This window comes from Dendrobium catenatum, unplaced genomic scaffold (assembly GCF_001605985.2).
Source record: "Dendrobium catenatum unplaced genomic scaffold, ASM160598v2 fragScaff_scaffold_231, whole genome shotgun sequence".
Classification (NCBI taxonomy): Eukaryota; Viridiplantae; Streptophyta; class Magnoliopsida; order Asparagales; family Orchidaceae; genus Dendrobium; species Dendrobium catenatum.
This window is the reverse complement of record NW_021318693.1, coordinates 5,883,124-5,903,516: the sequence shown is the minus strand read 5'-3', so window position 1 is coordinate 5,903,516 and position 20,393 is coordinate 5,883,124. Positions and strand designations below refer to the sequence as shown.

The 20,393-nt window shown below is 32.8% G+C and overlaps 1 protein-coding gene across 4 annotated transcripts in view; it reads left to right on the top strand.

The window, feature by feature from the left end:
• Positions 1–8,146: 8,146 nt before the first annotated feature.
• The window catches only part of LOC110104796 (DExH-box ATP-dependent RNA helicase DExH7, chloroplastic-like), an 89,283-nt gene continuing 77,036 nt past the window's right edge, over positions 8,147–20,393 (top strand). For 2 of the 4 annotated variants that reach the window (XM_028693150.1, XM_028693149.1), the window contains exons 1-3: positions 8,152–8,198; positions 16,790–16,878; positions 16,996–17,182. In XM_028693150.1, coding sequence (XP_028548983.1) covers positions 16,877–16,878; positions 16,996–17,182 — 189 coding nt within the window. In that variant the 5' untranslated portion in view covers positions 8,152–8,198; positions 16,790–16,876. Of the gene's footprint in view, positions 8,199–16,789; positions 16,879–16,995; positions 17,199–20,393 lie in introns of all 4 variants that reach the window. The other 2 variants (XM_020834047.2, XM_020834048.2) reach the window with 2 other exon arrangements.

Genomic DNA, 20,393 nt, shown 5'->3' with positions numbered 1-20,393 from the left:
CCGCCCATAGCTACATGAATCCTTTTTCACCATTGTGTCCTATTAAAAGTCATTCTCGTTTAAATCTAATAAAGAAAGGTCATTCCTAATATTTTCTAACCAAGTCTTTTTAGGTCTACCCCTACCTTTCTTAACATAATTCAAATCTAATACCTCTACTCTCCTAACCGGGTCATCGGAAGGCCGCCGTTTTATGTGACCAAACCATCTAAGGCGACTCTCTTTCATTAAAAAGTTTAGCAAAATATCTCATCCACCTTTGTTGAATATCATCTTCTAAGAAAAGTATTTTTTGATCTTCATCCTTAATACACTTCACTTGAACTAAATCCTTACTACTCCTAACTCTTTGTTTGGCTAACTTATATATATATATATATCTTTCTCCCTCTTTAGTATCTAATCTATTATATAAATTACTAAAAGCTAATGTCTTTGCATCACATATTGCTTTCTTAGCATCTTTACGAGCCACTTCATATATTTCCCAATTATCAGAATTTTTCAAATTAAACCGATTTTTATAACAAAACTTTTTATTTTTAATCTTTTCTTGCACATAAAACAATAAACAATTAAACAATAAACAATTAAACCAAAAAAAAAAAAAAAAAACATACTAGGGACCTACTTAGACATTGGCATGACTAAATGTGAATAAAATGACATTATTTCACACACTTATAAAAACATTGTGTCCTGATGTGTGTAAATAAACTCCAGAGTGAACCAAATGAGCAAAAAATGAACCCATCAATGCTCATTAAAAAATATACAAGTTCTCCAAATTAATGTGCAACAATCAAAACACAATCAAGTGTGCATGATAGTGGAGTGGCGCTTTCAATGACATTTCAATTGTCAAAATAAGCATGAAGAATTTAATAGGGACAATTTAAATGGAGACACTTATAAAAAAGCAAAACATCGAGTTTAAATTATATTTTTCTAAAAAGCAATCTCCATGCACAATTCATAAACAAATTAGTGCTAAAATTGATGTTATGGTAGTTTCAAAATGCTGCACACATTTAGTCAATAAAGCTTTTAGTTAAATTATATCACTATAAAAAGTGCAAAGTTATTCTCAAAGTGAATATCTCAATTATGCCGCGTGCATGCACTACAGCGAGTCAAGAGCGCGAGAAATGCTTTTGATGTTTTGAGATATTCCAAAAAGGGAAAGAAAGGAAGAAGGGAAGGAAGAAAGTAAAAAGGAAAAAGAAAAGAAAAAGAAAAAAAAAGAGAGAAAATTAAAACTAGGTGAACAGGAGATCAATAAACTTTTGGAAAAGAGAAAATATAGAAATATTAAAAAAATAGGAAAATTTAAAAATGAAAAATTTTAAGCATTCTTCAACTTTTTAGTCTTATCATGGCGTGCAACTCATCTTTTTACTATCAACATCAAAATTCTTGAAAAGTGATAAAGGAAGGTGCAAATATCAAGAAAATGATGTATTGATCTTGTTCGATCCTCCATGTGCCAAGAGTGGAGTCGACAAGGCTTGCATTTCAAAAATGTCCAAATAACAAAAAGAATAATTAGAAAACTCAAGTGGGCCACCTTGACATTCCATCACGAGTTGAGAGTAAGCCCTAAATTTCAGACCCGATTTTATACATGCGAGATTAAAATATTTAGAATTTACAGGTCAATAATTACCCTAGTGACAAAGTAATGATTACGAATATAATGCTATGTAAAATTTTTTAAAATATATTTTCATAAGACCTTCAGGGTCTTTTCCAATGAACATTCATTTAGAAAAAAAAGAAACATTAAGTGGGCTACTTTGCCTATAGGCTAGGTTCGTAAGTCCTAATATTAAGTGGGCTACTTTGCCTATACAGGGGTAGAGTTGAGAAGAACCATGAGACAATAATTGTAGATGTGAATCTAAAGCCATGAATTAACATAAATCCAAATACCCAATTCTATACAAGCGAGCAATTAGAGTTTTATTTATTTATTTATTTTTAAGTGAGCGATTAGAGTTAACAAAGTTCAATGCATCAACCTTCTTATGTAAATAAAAAAATAAAATTTCCTTTACCTCTATGATGGGCAGAATCATTGCAACTCATAACTGAAGGGCGCTTCAATAAATTTATACTCCCAACGATGAATCAAATAAATAACTCGAAATTCTACTCTTATATTTGATGGGAACAATTGTCACACCTCAGTTTGGCTCAAACAAACTGAAGTATAACAGAGAAGGAAAGAAATCTAATTAGGCTCTCCTAACATGTAAACCTATCAACTACGAACATCATAATGGAAGCATATAAGGTACTTTACTGAATAATAGAATTAAAACAAATACAGAGCTCTACTCACACTTTTGAACTTACATATCAAAAAGTTTATACAGATACTCTTCAGATCTCCTCTAAGATCTCTTTGTACACCAAAACATATTTACACCAAAATTAGACGGTCACTTCTTCCTCGCCTAGTGCCCTATGGGCTCCTTTCCCTTACCTGCAGTATAACAACTGCCAATGAGCTAGGGCTCAATAAAATACACCAGCAATGTAAAGGAAATAATAATAACATTTTAACCATTAAGAAAGGCATAACATTAGTGACTAAATAATAACATGGTTAGAGCATCTTCCACATGGGTCACAAGAAAACATAGCATTACCTTCCATTTTACTACTTGTTCAACACAATTTTTAACAAGTCATATGGTGGCTATAAGCTTTTGCACCCTTTTGTTGGAGAATTTTTGTATCCTCAAACGGATTGCATATTTTATAATCGGGTGCGGCATAAGAATATGATATATTACCCCGCTGACTTCTTCAGCAACTAGCAACAGCATTCCCTAATCCCTTATTACCTATATTCAGCAAACATTAAGTTTAACAAACATTGCATCAGCCCTACACAACTACAGTCTTTGTTTCCTTGATGTATTTCCTTACTAAATTCATTGTTGAATTCAGCAGCATCAAGGCCATCAAATATCATCAAATACTGAATTCAATAAACCCTACAACCTCAGATTCAATACTTACCTGATTTCAGCCATTCCAAATTCTGAATATTTCAGCTACACGCAACAACTTTTTCTATTCAATAATCCTCATGGCATCAGCTCACACCACTACAGTCTTTGAACTCCACAGAGAAAGGTGGATGGGGAGGACATGAGACGAAGGGAAACCCTTTTTTTTTTTCTAACTAATATATGAACTCATATATGCATATAATATATACTATTGATTTTCCCACTAACCTATTCCCTTAATGCCAGCCGTAGGATAACAGATCAGCCATTGCATGTAGGTTTAAGTGGCAAACCAAAATTCTGCTGCATTTAATGAAATGTCAGATAGGCTTAAAAACTAGCCCATGAATATAGAAGCAAAATTATACTGTAGTAAAAATTATGGATCAAAATAAAAATTTACAATTTCACGAACATGAGATTAAAATATCTATATACATATAAATATTTTTATATGAGTGATAAAATAGGGACTGATTTTGGGAAATGCTCATCTTACCTTTATTTTTTTTTTTTTGATTTTTTTTTTGGGTATTACAACAATTACTACATATCTTAAATAAAGGGGTTACCAAAACTAAATTCTCAATCATAAAGACATGCATAAGCTATCCCCCTTATGGGTGCAATTATTGCAAATCATAATCGGAGGGGAACTTAATTAAAAAAATACCCTCAAATTCCAAGATAAATAATCTTGGGCTCTTCTTAGTTATGATTGACATTATCAAAGAAAAGTATCAACTAGACGAAATTCTATTTAAATCCATTCCTGAAACTACAATTTAGAAAAAACCAAAATGCTCAAGCAATAATTGAATGCTTTGCGCTCAGAGTAGTCATCCATCATTCGCATCAATTTCCAAAGATTAAAAATTTAAATTTGATCAAAGCTCACAAAGAGTTATTGCTATATTAAGTTTATCCCATGATCTCACTCAAAAAACTTATGCTGGTGTATGCTCTCTGATAGTGTGATTAGCCTAAAGACACTATTGTATTCTGGCTAAGACCGAGTCCCAGATGTTCTTGATACAACTTCCATAATGTGTAGTTAATATGGCATAAAGCCTTAGATTAGTAAATATCAGCTTTAAATTCACCTTTTCAACTAACTTTCATCTTAGGTTTAAGAGGTCCTCATGGACAATGCATCTCATGATTGCTGATAAGGATCTTTTGTTCATGTTTTGTCTTCCTCCATTATCTAGCTAGGCTAAGATCTATGACAACTTGGGATGATGAGACCATTAGATCTTGGTTGTACTCATCATAATTCCCCACTATTCTCGAAAAGACAATGACATACTTCTCTTAAATCAAATTTTTTCCACTAAAAATGTAATGTGTAGAACATGTTGACTAGTCTTAATCTAAAAAGTGCTCTCATGGTTAAGATAGTTAATTAACTAAAGGGGCTTGTGCATATAGGAAACCTTTGAACTAGATCATGAAGTCCTCATTAGAGGTGTACGAGTTATTATCATTATATTTCTCTTAGTAGTTCCCTTAGTCTTTTAAGCATTATGTAAAATAGCATCATTTGTTAGTTAAGGTTGAGTTTAAGTATTTAGTTTTATTTTGTTGGGCCTTTTAACTAGATCATGAAGTTATTGTTAAAGGTCATTATCATCAGATTTCTTTTATTACTTCATTATTGATCTTTCTTTTATATATGATGAGAAATAATGTCATTTATCAGTTTAGGTTGAGTTAATTATTTAGTCTTAATTTTTTCTTCTATTATACATAGAGGCCAAGGGTCATGCAATAAAGATTATGATATTTGGAATAAAAAGGATACCTGGCATGATTCCCTCTCTTAAGTTGTGAGCCTGACTCTTTTCTTTTCTTCCTTCTATCTTGCTCCAACTATTTGATGCTTTCCAAAATCATTCATTGCATCTCTCTATATCAATTGGTATCATAGCATACTTTCTCTTCATTAGGCTGTTTACTGTACCTATGCCAGTCTCTTCTATCTCTCTGTGCATATGTATATCTTTATTTTTCTCTGTGAACAAGGATATTTTTGTCGCAAGCAATTCAAAAATGGGCCAGTTGTAAATGCTTAAAGGAAAATAATATCCCAGTCTGTCTAAAGGACTAAATGACGTGCTAATAAAAATCAAGGCCCAAAATGACAATTTTGAAAAATTGAAAGCCCCATTTACTAGAAGTTCAGAAATAGAGCTGAATTCATTTTTGCCAAATAAAATTCACTGAAAATATCTCCTGAGCTAATTTTGGTCATGTCAAATTCCTTATTTATTTGCAAAAAGCTACTGAATTTTCCATTAATTTCTATTTGGATGAGCCAATTGTATTGCAAGTTGCAGTCCTCTTTTCATAAGAAGTTTATCATAATTACTTTAATTTATTAGGATTTATCTGTTACTTGAATACTGATAAGTTTGGAGCGATTCTGATGCGCTTCTAAAGCAACTTTTATGTGGTCATGAAATTAGGAATGTGAGGACAAAGCTACTTTTCTGCACAACAGGCATCCTTCTTAGGAAAATTGCTGTAAGTTCATCCTATCTAGAATATTAATTTGGCAAATGTGCCTTTCTCATATATGTAATTGTTTATTTTATTTATATCAGTTTCTCTGCTAGATGTATGCCTTTGTTTGCAAAATTGTTAATTATAAAGGGTCCGTTTGAATGCAAACCTAGTTCTTATGCTCTGTTTTTCTATATTAAGATGCTGTATTATGCTTATTTGAGCACCAAGTTTTGCCAATTTTATATATTTAGATTCATTTCATTAGATAAAAATTTTGGCGCATCTTCTCTATATTCTTAACAAAAAACATTTACATTCATCTTGTCCATTATCTTGAATATCATTTTTAATTATTATCATCATCATTAGCCTTATCCCAACTATTTTGTGGTTGACATTATGAATCCTTATTTTTCATTTGTTCACGTTGAGTGTTACTTGAGGTGTTAAACTTGTTATTCGCAAAACATTTTGAACAATTTTCATTCATGTAGCCCTAAGTTTATCCCTTTTCATTCCCAATTTTCGAAAACTAATTTAATCAACTTGTTAAATTAGCGCGTTTCTATCATTTTATTTACAGGTCCGAAACACAAAAATCTACTTTCAATCCCCTTTTCTTTACTAGATGTCACTCAAAACCCTCCTCTAATATAATCATTCATTAATGTATCCTTTTAGGTTTATTACACAACCATCTTAACATTCTTATTTCCGCCGCATTTAATTTATATATCAATGACTTTTTTACAACTCATTGTTTGGATCTATACAACATCACTGTGACCTAATTAGGATTTTATGAAATTTGTCTTCAAGCTTCCATGATATCATATTATCTAGACTATTATCTAAAAAATAGCATGTGATTTTACCAATCTAAAATCTTAGCCATTTAGTTTTAAAAATAATCTCAACCGTTCATTGGCTTCCATCATATTAAGTTTTTATCTTTGAATTCTAATGGTTGCTTAGAATTCCAAGTGTTAGAATTCAACTCATAAAATCGGGTTTAAAAATGTATTATAAGTAAATCATGCATGTATGACTCTTAGAAAGACTCATGAGAATACCTATAGTTAATCCTGATTTTGAATAATGACTTGTGGATAATTTTGTTATAACTCCTTATTAAGAGTTGTATTTTTTCTATAAATCTTGGGGGAGCGGATATATACCCATGAGATCATTTTTGAAATCTAATTCAAGCTGGTTGATCGGAAAAATACTTTAAAATATCGTTTTTTTAGTCATTCTATTTATCCTAATGTTTATTCATTTGATTTTAGTCTATTACATTTTACTTCTATTTATTTTATTTTCAATTATTTAGCAACTAAAAGAAAATAATATTTATCCTCCATATTTTATTTTATTACGCATATGTAAATAAATACACACAATTAAATTAAATATTTTGAATAATTCAGTTTATTTAATAATATGAATTTAATTAAATATCAATATGATATATAACTCATAATAATATCATAAATGCTCTTATAAACTACTGTAATTTTTAGTTTCATTCTAAAAGTATTTAAATGCATATACTCTATTATAAATATTTATAACTTATTTATTTTACATTACATTCAGATTTTCTGGTAGAGTTTTACATTCTCCATTCATAAAATGTTATAACAAAAATTTTTTTGAGACTAAGTAAATAATATTACAAAATTTATGTTTGTTAATTTAAATGATTTAATAAGCTCAAATAATACATAATTGAATAAGCTTGCACTTTGATTTGCTCGTTTATTTATTTCTGTCATTTTACGTGCTTATTCGTTAAAAATAGCTCATTATGAACTCAAATAAAATGCTCATTTAATAATGCCTTAATTATTTGTATAATGACTAATTTTATTTCTCGTGACAATTTTATTATATCTCTATGCATAAAAAAATGTATATTAAAGTCTAAACATTGATTATGAAAATGTCATATTAATATCTAAAACTTGTATATAGCAATTAATTTTTCGTAAAAAACTTTGAACATCACTAAACATCATATAGATAATTTTGATTAAAATTTTAAATTCATTTATATTTATTTATAATGCTATATTTTAAATCATTTGCATTAGATATATTGTTTAGGCTCAATTGAAGCTCGGTATAGCAATCGCTTAATAAGAAAACCAATTAATAAGCTTGAACAAAATATTAAAATATGGGTGTGTCATTTTCAAGCTTATTTAGAACTAGTTAAGAAAATTATAATGAGCTCGTAAAAGGTGGCACTTTGCTTGAGATAACTGTTAGTTGAGTTAGGTGGTTTGGACATTTACAATGAACGAAGGTAATACAGTTAGTATTGGAGGATTAGGAAAGAGAAGTTGTAGACTTTAGGCAACATGAATAGAAATTATTCAAGATAATTTGCAAAGAATATGAGTAACACCTTTGACAATACTTAAAATTAAGATTAGTAAAATCAACCTTAAATAGTTGGGATATGGCTAATGATTATGTGACTTGAGCCAATGGTTACTTAATTTAACTGCTAGCATCTTTAGTTGCATCTTCATCTTTTATCCATAAATGTATGTGCTTTATTTAGAAACATTTATAATGATTGAGTGATGTTTGCAGGGAGACAAAAACCTGGCTGGTACATATGTTATTGTAGATGAAGTTCACGAGCGTTCTTTGCTGGTAATGACTTTTGATTACACTAGTTGTTAGTTTTTCTTATCTTTCATATGATTTCCAAATTTTATTTTCCTACTTTTCCATGATTTGTTTCTTTTATGAACCGATTCTTGCTTGAAATGCTTTTTTCTTAAGCTAAAATTAGTCTAGGAAGCGTGGTTAGCTTTGATGGAAAAAATATAGCGCTTTTTTAATTATTTGATACTCTGAAGGATTTCACATATCCGATTCTTTTGAAAAGACAGTTTGTTATGTTGTGGCCACTTGAAATAATACTTCTCAGGAGCATACACGTGGGCATGTGATGTAGAACGGGTATGGGGGTGGGGGAGATTTGGAATTTGAATTAATTAATTTCCATATTGGGATATCCAATTAGAGAATTACTTAATGGAGGGGAATTAATTGGAGAGGGAATATGGAAAGGGGAGGGGCCAGCCATAAGTGGAGGTCATTAATTGTGATTTGATTTAAAGGCTTTCCTAAAATAGATCGATCTATTTTAGGAATTTATTCAAAATTCAAAATTGAGTTGAATAAGTAATATCAAAGCTTCCCAAATGAGGGTGTATGGAAAAGGAAAGTAGGCTTCAATCAAGAGCAAGAGAGGGGGAAAGAGCGGCGGCGGGTAGGAAGGGGAGCCGGCGGTTTCAAGGAAGGAGAGGGGGAATTGAGGAAAGCTTTAGTTGCTTGCCTCTTTGGGAATCCCAATTTAAGGAAAGGAAATTAATTCCAATCTAATTTATTTGTTAATTTGAATTAGATTGGAGGAGTTTCCTAAAATAAAATCCTATTTAAGGAAACAAATCAAATTTCAAATTTGGATTGGGGGAATTGAAAGGAAATATTTCCCAAAATAATTTTTCAAGAAAATGAAGGGAATACATGAGGGAGTTTAATGAGGCATTTAAAGCTTTCTTAAATTAATAAATTAAATTAGGAATGAAAGATTTCATCCCAATTTAATTCAAAATTTAAATAGGTTATTAGTTAGTTAGTTTTCTAAAATAGGATTTATAAATTAGACAACTATTCAAATTCAAATAGATTTGAATTTGATCATTAAGATAGTTACCTAAAATATGAAAACTAATTTAGGAAAGGCTTAGTGGCAAGGGGGTTGGGAGAGAAACCAAGGGGAGGAACGGCAGCTTATGGCTTGGCTGTGAGTGGCGGTGGAGCTAAGGCCGGTTTGGTGGAAGTAGGGAGAGGATGAAGATGGCGACTAGGAATAACAAGAAGGAACAAAAAACAAAGAAACACAAGATAAAAGATAAAACCACGAGCCTTGGACTCTTCTGAAGACTGAAAGGTGATACGTTACCTTTCTCCAAGGGACTTCAAGCCACGAGCCCGGACCCATCCTGCGGCTGGTGAAAACTCCAATTCCTTCCTATAGGAATCTCACTAACGTCCTCCCAAAAGAACACAAGTGCATAATACAAATTTTTTTATAATTTCATCGTATCTAATACAAGAGAAGGGGCCTCTATATATAGGCCTCAAAAGAAACTAAAAGACACATTTGCCCTTTGAGCTTACATAAGACAAGACTCTTAAATAAATGGATAAAAAGAGAAAATTGCAAAATTAAATCAAAATGCAATTAATAAACAAAAATAAAACGGAGTGATCTCGGCCTTCAATCTTCGACTCTTCCTATGAATATTGTATATTGTTGGATGCCCGCATCATTCTCCCGGGTTGGAAAAGAGCTCGACTCCGTCGAGTTCGCATCTCAGGAAACCATGCTCTGATACCAAACTGATGTAGAGCGGGTATGTGGGTGGGGGAGATTTTTTTTCCAATCATTTCTTCAAAGAGATAAGGCTAGCTAATTTTTTCTAGAAGCAAGATAATTGTTGTATGCCATGGCTAGGGAACTTTGGCTCATTAGATGTTTTCTAGATTGTTGACTATATATATATATATATATATAAATAAAAGAAGGAATGCTTTGAACAAATGCGAAGAAACGCACCTGTCTCTGCCATCCCCACCTTGCGCGATATGCCCAAACGACGCACTTCTTCGTTCTCGTAACTTCCCACATAGTATAAAACCTCCCCCAAACTGCTCCTTCTCATTCAAAACTCCTCCTTCGCTCGTCTCTCTGTATTGTATGCTGACAGGGAAAGTCAAAGCCCCCAATGCCTCCACCTTCCACTCGTTTGCCCAAATCCATGAAATCGAGCCCACCTTCCAGCTGTCTGCCCTGCTTCGTCCACGCGAACGCCTCGGCTCTACATGCCTGAAGCTAGGCCCGTCGGCCACCCTTCCCATACTCGCTCGAGCCCTCCGCCTGTCTTTGCCCCCCACGCGGCTGACCCCCTCTACTTGATCCATCCACCTGACGACCCAGACTCTGCTTAAGTTCGATGTCCTAGCCTTCGTCTCCCAAGCGACGAGCCCAGTTCGTGCCGCTTTGCCCCTTCCGTTCATGTGCTCTGGTAAAAGATCCGCACAAGAGTACATAAGATGTGAAAGTCAAACAACATTATGCATATACACCCACTCGACTGATCACTTAAGAAAAGCTTTATATGGCTTTACTCTTATGCTTCGTGTTTTGTTCCGAACTCTGGCCATGAGATATCCTTTTCAGTCAGAGATGCAGATTGAAGGAACAGTTGATTTTGTAGTATGCTAATAACTATAGTCGACATTTTAAAAAAATTTAAATGTTATGACAAACAGGCATCCAAATTTTTGAAGAGCCTATGCCATTGATCTTAGATCTGGCTAGGAATATGCAAATCGAAGGCCTTGCGCCATTGATCTTTGATTTGGGTGAGATGAGTTTAAAATTGAAGACCTGTGCCGTGAATTTTCATCTGAGCGGATGATTTTAAATTTGAAGACCCCGGGTTGTCATATCTTAGATCCGGCCTAGAATAACTTAAATTAAAAGATCCTACGCCGTAGACCTTAGGTCCGGGTAGGAAGAAATTACGACAAATGCTATCCCGATTTTCTCGGTGGGGAGGGGACACTGGGAGGCTGCTGAAAATTTCCTGGAATATTACTGAGTTGCCTTTTGAGCCATTTGAGAGCAACACTGCCATTGGAGAGCAATGTCATAACTTTAATAATTAAAATAACTAATTCATTAAATTTAAATTTAATTAAATAATTTAAAATAAAAATGAAATCTGATTATTAAATTGATTAAAATAATCAAAACATAATATTAAAAAAAAGAAAATTTCAACTTTAAAACTTAACATTTAAATATAAAAATTATTTCAAATTAATTCCCAAACAAATCTAAATCATCTTATTTAATTAATTAATCAATCATAATTAATTAATCAAACGTTAAAATAAATTTGAAACTTAATAAATTGAAATTAATCCAATAATTTATCATTCAAATCAAAGTAAATTTAATAATTTGATTAAATTAACAAACTTTAAATAAAATTGAATTTTAGTTACTCAAACATTTAAACCAATTCAAATACTTAATTTTTGAAATTTATTTAATTTAAAACTTAAAAATTGAACCAACCAATTTAAAATGAAATAAAATGTATAATAAAAATATTCACACTAATCATTTCAACAATTTAACTCAAACTCAACCAATACGACTCAAAATCAACTCAAGACAACCCAAACTCAACTCAATCATCACTCCAACTCAAACTCTCAAACTCTCCAAACTCTTGTCTAGATAGCTCTCAACTCAACCAGCTCTCCAAACAACAACATAACTCAACAAAACTCTACAAACTCCTGTACAAGATTCTCCACAACACATAACTCTAGATAACACACTCTGTAAGCTCTTCAAAGTTTCTCATGTATGAGATCCTGCAACAAATAAGTAAAACTCATCAAGCATTTGAATTAATTTAATATCAAAATAAATGCTAAAATAGAAAATACTACAATAAATTATTATTACAGGAAAAGTAAACTACTAGCATTGAAAAGAAGATACCAAACAATAAGAAAATAAAAGTACTGTAGCAAAAACCACTAACGTCACACAACGACATTGAAAACAAGAGACTAGTGTCAAACCTCTCAAACAGTTGGTATCCACTCAAATAAACAAACAATCAATTTCAAACCAATGAGCTACTTCTGTAGGGAAGCAGTAAGATCCATTCTACCCAAATAATTAGGTGACTTCTAATAAAAGTCGTGAGAGTTATTGTTTAAGAAATTTCTAAATGAAATATCAAACTCAAACAAAAATATACGGGCATCTCTTGTTGAAAAATCAAGGCAAAAGCCTCAAGAGAGAATTTCATCTTTAAATAATGCTTTGAAATACAATAATTATGATACTAATCCTATGTTGAAAGCAATTTGAATTTCTATGATGGTTTCTATGGAAAATATACTAAAGCATTGACAGTTATTCAATGCAATGGGCATCCTAGTCTATAAGATTAGGTTGTAAGACCTGCCAACGAGCAACTTCTAAGGGAAGTAATAAGCCCCATATTTTAGAAAAATTGCTAAATAAATTGCAATAACTCTAAAACCCAAATAATTAAATTCAAATTCCTGGACATCTTAACTTAAAGGGATTAAGTTGTAAGACCCTCTTTTTAGGCAACTTCCTAAGGGAAGTTATAGATCTGCCCAAATAATTAAATCTCCGACAACCTTATTGTAGAGTTAGGCTATAAGACTCATCTTTGGGCAACTCATAAATAGAGCTATAAGTCCTACTTCAAATTAAATCTACGGGATACTTTTAGTGAAAGTTGTAAGTCCCGACCCAAATTCAAATACCTGGGCTACTTCCAATAGAAGCCGCAAAACCCGCTTAAATTCAAACTTATTGGTAACTTCTACATGAAGTCATTAATCCCAAATCAAATCAACTTATGAGTATTCTAATAGATGTAAACCTCAAAACACCCAATAAAACTAAAATCCATATTTAACCACTTCAGTTTACTAGAGATTTCTAAGAGGAGATAACCCATGGCTCCTAATCAGATTCCCTGGATACTACGGTCAATGATTGTAGTGTTGGTAGACTGAAAACTACGGTATACCAGAGATGATGGAATCATGGGATCTTTATCTGGTTTACCTCCATTTTTTTCACAATTAAAACTAAACAACTAAATTATCCTTAATCGAGAGTTTTCTCTTACATGTTAAGAGGAGAATTAACCATGAGTGTTTACGCTCATAGGAAGTAAGGACCTCAGATCTAATTAAATCCTGACACTACCCTCAGGGAAATATGGTTAATTTCAATCTGACTTAAGGAAAATAGAATCCTACTACTCCAAAGCGGGATTCATGCATTCATGGCATTTTTCTTGAGCCAACATAGATGCCCTTCTCAACTCTCAACTTCAAGTTTGTTTTGGGGCGGTTGTTGCTATTTGAGTAAATTTCTTGTGAAACTTTTGTAGTAAAAATTGTTGTTTGAAGTTATAGTTAATCACTTTAAAATAAATACAATAGAATTATTAAATATTCCATTAAGAAACTGCATAATAGAGTTATATTACTAGAATGCCAAGTATTGATCTCGATATCAGCTATTCGAGAGCACAATAAGAGGGTTAATTAACTATGAGTGCTTGCACTCATGGGAAGTAAGAAACCAAATCTATTAAACCTTGACACTACCCTCAGCGAAATTTGGTTAACTATAATCTGACTTAAGAAGAATGAAATCCTATGTCTGCAAAGCGGGATTCATGCCAACGCGCTGTTTTTCTTGAGCCAACACTGTGATATGCTTATTAGAGATCCTTTTTATATCAAAATCATTATGCAGATTGCTAATATTATGAATTTGGTTATATGTGGTGTTGCCACACATTTACCAAAACAAGGTCTGGCATCTTAGGATTTCTCCGAGTGAGTCTCAGATTAGTAACATTGCTTATTGGCCCAATGAATGCTGCATGGATTCCACAATTAAATTTAAGGTGGCGGATGGACGTCGACAATTGAGTGATTATTGTCGGTCGGTTCTCAGGATCATCATCAATAGTTGCGGCATTTATTTGAAGAAATCAAGTTTGATAGTTTCTAAGTTTAGCGCCTCCCATGGGACCATTGGCATTGAACCGAACTCAGAGTTGAGTTCCTTAGAAGACCAGGAGAATTGTTGCAATAGCTTTTTAGTTTTCCATCCTTTTTATTTTATTACTTTAAAATTATTATTTTCTTTTATTTTATTCAGTGGCTTTTTTCTTCATGGTTGTGGATCCATTAGCTGTCCTTTGGATAGGGTTAGTTAGCTTTCTTTATTGTATTAATATGGAGAGGAAATGAACAGTACTTTTAATACCAAAGTTATTCTTAGGAATAAGCATAATGGAAGTACCAGTAAAAGATTTGGGAATAGTATTTCCATAAAAAAGTCCAGAACAACAAAAATAATATTATTACCAATAATATGCCAAGTTTCCTGAAATAACTTGGAGGTAAAACCATCAGGCCCATCAACCGACTCCAAATTCATACCAAAAACAACATCTTTGACTTCCTCCAACAAAGAGGGCTTAGATAAGAAAACATTATTCTCATGAGTTATAAGAGATGGAATAATATTAGGGTTTTGAATAGTGGAAGGGGTGAAATTTTTATTAAGATGATTCTGAAAATGTTGAATGGCTAAGCCAGCAATTTCTGAAACATCTTCACTAGTAGAGCCATCAACCCTCTGAATTTTATGAATACAATTAATATTACGATTCCTCTTAACTAAAGCATGGATATATTTAGTATTGTTGTCCCCTTCAATAAGATGTTTAACAACCATTTTCTCCCTTCACTTTATGGGTGTGCATGATCGTAAAAAAAAAATACACCTTTTATAGGACTTTGACTCAAGAATTTTCTTGCATATTGTATGACATACCTGAAATATATATATATATATATATATATATATATTTATTATATATTATTTTTTCCTCTATTAACTTTTATTACAAAAAATTAAACTTTTATCCCTCAAACTGAACCCAGTTGGACTCATAGCCCTATTATAGTTTTATGTGAGAAAATATTGTTTTAAATACTCTTGAATGCTTATTTAGCATTTATCCCTCTTGAAATATATCAATCTCAAACGATATACTTCTATTGCTTCTAGCTCTCTTGAACTATGTTGCTGGAAAGATGGACTTCTAGAATTTCTTGCTCCTTCATACATTTAATCATTTATTTCTCACTTAGCTATCAGATTTCTGCTTACACTAAGGTATAAAGATCATGATGTTGGTTAGAAAGTTTCGTGAAGGAGTCGGATTAGACTTCAAGACCTATTGGTGGTATATGTTTTTAATGTTTAAACGTTATGGACATATGTTTCTAATGATTTTTTTTTAATGATTTCTATTGGTTATGATGAAGAAACTTTCTCTGAAATTTTGTCATTGAGATCATATTGCTGGAAAAACTAAAGTAGAACCCAATAGATTGTTGAATCAAGTTTGAACCTAGTTAGAGAAAGAATCAACATGATTCGAATAATGTTAGTGTAACTCTATTTTTGTTGGGATCATTGTGAAATCTTGTTTGGACAATTCAAATTTTGTTTGATATACATATATGCATATATTTATGGGTATGCTTATACATGCATACATATATGATCATTAGATATAACACTCGAATAATATACATTTGTGCATTTATGTTTAATATATTTTATAATTCATCTTTTTTAAATTTATTTTTGAATTTAGTTACATAGATTAGAATTAATTATTAGTGATCTTTAAAATTAATAGAATTTATTTGAATCAACTCAAATCTCAGCTTGAAATTGAACATTGCTAACTCAACTCAAACTTAACTTGAGTCGAAATTGAAATATTCGGTTCTAAGTTTAGGCTGGTTCGCTTAAACTCAACTCAATATCACCTCTAGAGAAAGGTATTCTACTCAATTTTCAGTAAGGAAAATATAACTTGAAGAATAATTTGTATTTAAGAAAGATCGGCAGCTTCAACAAATTTGAGGATAAACATGCATGAACACAATTATAGAGATTGACGTCTCTCTCAGAAATATGACTGGGTAATGGCCATTCTTAAATATTTTGTTTGCTTCTCAGCTTCTCCTTACTTTTTGTTTTTTGTTATAAACAATTCTGCTCTTATGACTATTTTGAGATTCATTATAAATTTGCACATGCAGAAAAGTTAAATTCAGTTTTAATCATTTACAACACTTCATTAAAGATTCAATGAATAAGTTTCTGCTTAAGTTCGTATTTTGCTTGTGATCGGTTACCCCTATGGAATATCCTTCATCTGCAACCTTCATTATATACTTCTATTTTTATCTGATTCTTGGTTGCTTAGATTTTGTACGTTCATTACAGCTCATGTGCCTTGTCAAATTGACTTGGACCATTATTTGGAGACCAAATTTGTCATGAGGCTTCCAAAATTGATAGGTCCTTTGATATCTATTGGGAGAATTGTTTATAGTTATATTGTAAAGTAGATTTTGATAATCAGAGAGTCCTAAATGAATAGTATATCAGAGCATTATTTCATTGCTGTTTAGTTTGGCACACATTATTAAATTTTTAGTGTTTTCCATTATAAGTTGACCAATTTCCTAACTTAACTATTCTTTTTTCTCAGGGTGACTTTTTGCTCATTATTCTGAAAAACATCATCAAGAGGCAATCTAGTTGCAACAGTCGCAAGAGCAAGCTGAAAGTCATCCTCATGTACTTTAATTATTCCGTTACACTCCCTCCCTTAAAAATTGGCATGCTTTTATCATGTAATTAGCTCTTTATTAACTTGTCAATATGCTGGTTTGAATTAAAACATTATTTGCTTAGGTCTGCCACAGTTGATTCGAGTTTGTTTTCCAAGTACTTTGGTGACTGTCCAGTCATTAGTGCTGAAGGGAGAACACATCCTGTTTCAGTATTTTACCTTGAAGACATTTATCAGAAGCTTGAGTATCATCCTCCTTCAGACTCTATGGCATCAGGGGTATTTTTGACATCCAACAGAGGAAAGAAGGTTTTACTTCCAACATGTAATATATAGTAGTTTTAATTTTGAGCTCATTGTCAAAATTTTAGCTTTGGTTCACAAACTTTGGTTGTTCATGACACTGGTTGAAATAAGCACTTCAATATGACCCAAGGAATATGCTGAACGATGTTGTACGGTGGCCTATGATGCACGGACACGGACACGGCGACACGGACACGACACGACACGGATAAGGACACGGTTTTTTTTGAAAATATAGGACACGGGTGCGGCGCAGACACGACATTACATTTTATTTATTTATATAGTGTATAGATATTAATGTAACATCATATTAAAAATAAAAAAACAATAATAAACGAATAGCATAATAACTTATCTTGCTTATAATATAAAATATTTAATACAAAATGTCTAGTACGACCATAAAATATAAGCAAATAACCACTTACTACAACATCAAACATTCAAGCTTCAACTACTAAGATTAGTTTCAGAAGTTTGTTTTTGTCTTTCAATATCATCATCATTGAATATCATTGCTTCCAACTCTGATTCATAAAGAGAAAGATTTGCAATAGTTCATTAGATATCATATCGTGAAAGTTGGTTCTTCTTTGTACCTATTTACTTCTCTAGTTCGTTAGATCTCTCCCATAATATTTCTTTATCCTCTAATCTAAATCACAAAGAAAAATTTCTATACTTCTCAAGTTCTCTCTCATAATAGTTCATTGGATCTAATATTTTTAATTAAAATAATTTTATCATAAAAAATTAGGACACACGTGTCCCAGCCATGTTCGACACGTATCCCAGCCATGTCCGAAACGTGTCCCAGCCGTGTCGGGTTAAATTTAAATATTATTTTAATCAGACATGTGTCTGCCGTGTCCAACACGTCTCCCAGCCATGTCGAACACGTGTCCGTGTCTGACACGTGTTCGACACTGCATTCTCTCTTCAAGAGGTGTGTTGGTGCATCATAGACGGTGGCGAATCGAGGATATTATGTAGATGCTGAAATATATCGCTTGTTTTTTTTTTTGCATGACCTTTGGATAGGACCTAAATGAAGCTTATCACCATGATTTGTACTCAGAAATAGATTAATTCCTTCTGTATACAAATTTAACCAGAAATTTCCTTAATGCATGAGGTTTGTTACTTCCAGGTAATGTCAAAGAGACACATTGGTAGCACACAATGAATAGGCTATTCGTGCTTTAATGACAGCTTGATTACAGGAGATTATGTTTAGACAGTATTGAGAAGGAAATAAAAGAAATATAGAATTGAGCTTTGGCTAAAGTAGACATAAAATATCCAAGGAACATTAGCGCTAGTGACATGAGAGGCTTTTTTGGATACAAATGTTTACTTCAAAATTGGAGCTGATTACCCTTAAGTGAATTAATCAGGCAGTGTTGACCTTAGTAGATGCTTTGTAGTCGAATCAACCGCACAATATGAAAACGGCAAGTGAAAATTTTGATGTCGCACGAAAGTTGTTTAAAATGCGTCTACTAAAATTCAAAATCTCCAAAATGACATTTATTTCTAAAAAGGACAGTGTCAGTGCGTTTGAGACAACTATAATAGTTAATACTAACACCCATATTGATGCATTTACATTTCTGTTCTAATTTTGTATTGAACAATATTCGTATTTTCTATTTTGTGTTTTTTTTTAGGCTATCCAATGATGGAAGACATCTGGTGATCATGATTGGTAGAAAATGGTTTAAGTTTGCCTTCTTTTGGTTTGCCGGTTTTATGGGTCCAACATATCCTTGTGCTATTTGGTGGAGGTAGATGTGCAGTGGCTGTTTTGTTTCGGTTTGGGCTTTGGTGGTTGAGATCTAAGTCGTGCAAGCTCATTAATATTTTGTGAAGTTGAGCTCATTATAAGCTGAAGTTTTAGTACTACTTTATGGCAGATTTTGGTGAGTGGAACTTGCCTTTTCCTATTATTTTTTCTCTTCCTTTTATGGCTGTTTGGAGAGCTGTGTCTTGTGGCATTGGGATAGGAATAGGCTGGAATTTATGCAGCCGTGGCTGCTTGGGGTGCCTGTTCGTTTTCTGGATTCCTTGGACCTGCTGTTCCTTTAATGTTTCGGTGCTTTTCCCGTGAATTCTGGCTGTTCCGTGGCTGGCTGTTGGTCCCGTGATCTGATTCTTCTCTGTTTTCTGGAAAGTTGCTGGCTGCTGCTTTGGAACTGATGTGTGCCTTTTGGCTTTTCCTATCCCTAAAGTTTATTGGAGGAATTATGGGTGCATTGGCTGTTGGGCTTTCTTCTTTGCTTATAAATATGAAATGCTTTATCATAGAAGCGTTGGTTGAATATTTTGAGAGCTAAGTGCTTAAAAAAACCTGAGGGTTTTCTTCTTTGGAAGAGCTTGAGAGCTTTTTCCATTCTCCTTCTCCCCTAGGAAAGCTTGCGAGCTTCTCCTCTTTCTTCTCGGTCTTCTAACCTCCTTCTTCTCTACGCAAGTTCCACTCCACCTGTATCTTTCTTCTAGTTCCATTGGTGAGATTGTTGGCTGTTTTGGTGAAGCCGTGGGCTGTTTTTGTTGGCTGTTTGGGTAAAGCCGTGGGCTGTTTTTGTTGGCTGTTTGGGTAAAGCCGTGGGCTGTTTGTTGGCTGTTTTAGCAAGATTGTTGGCTGTTTGGAGAAGTTGAAGGGACATTGGATACCCCTAGCTGTGGTGGACCCTTGGTTTGCATATCTAAACCTTATTTTAAATTATATTCCTACAATCGGTACATGTGAGGAGTCCTCTTGAAGGATGTTCTGAGGATAGTTTTTTTTGTTAAAAATATTGTTTTCCTTTTGATCTTCTTTTGTTTTTGTTGTTGGAAGTTATCTTTTCTTAAGCTAGTTGTTTTCTCTAATCCCTTTTGTTCTCTAAGTTATGTCTTAATTTTATAAAAGTAAGAGTTGTTTCTCTTGACTGATTTCTCTTTGTGCCTTGCTCTAATTTGTTTGCATCAATTTTGGTATCAGAGCAAGTTCTTTGCTTGGGTAGTCTTTTTTTTTTCAAGTCATTTTGTGTGTCTTTGCTTTGCGTCCTATGGCTAATAATCAAGGGGATTTGCAACAACTCATACATCAATTAAATAATTTGCAACAACAAATCAATACTATGGCTGAAGCAATCGCTAATCTGAATGTCAATCAAGCTAATGTTAATCCTAATGTCGTATCTTCTGAAAGCGAGGATGAGGGTCCTAG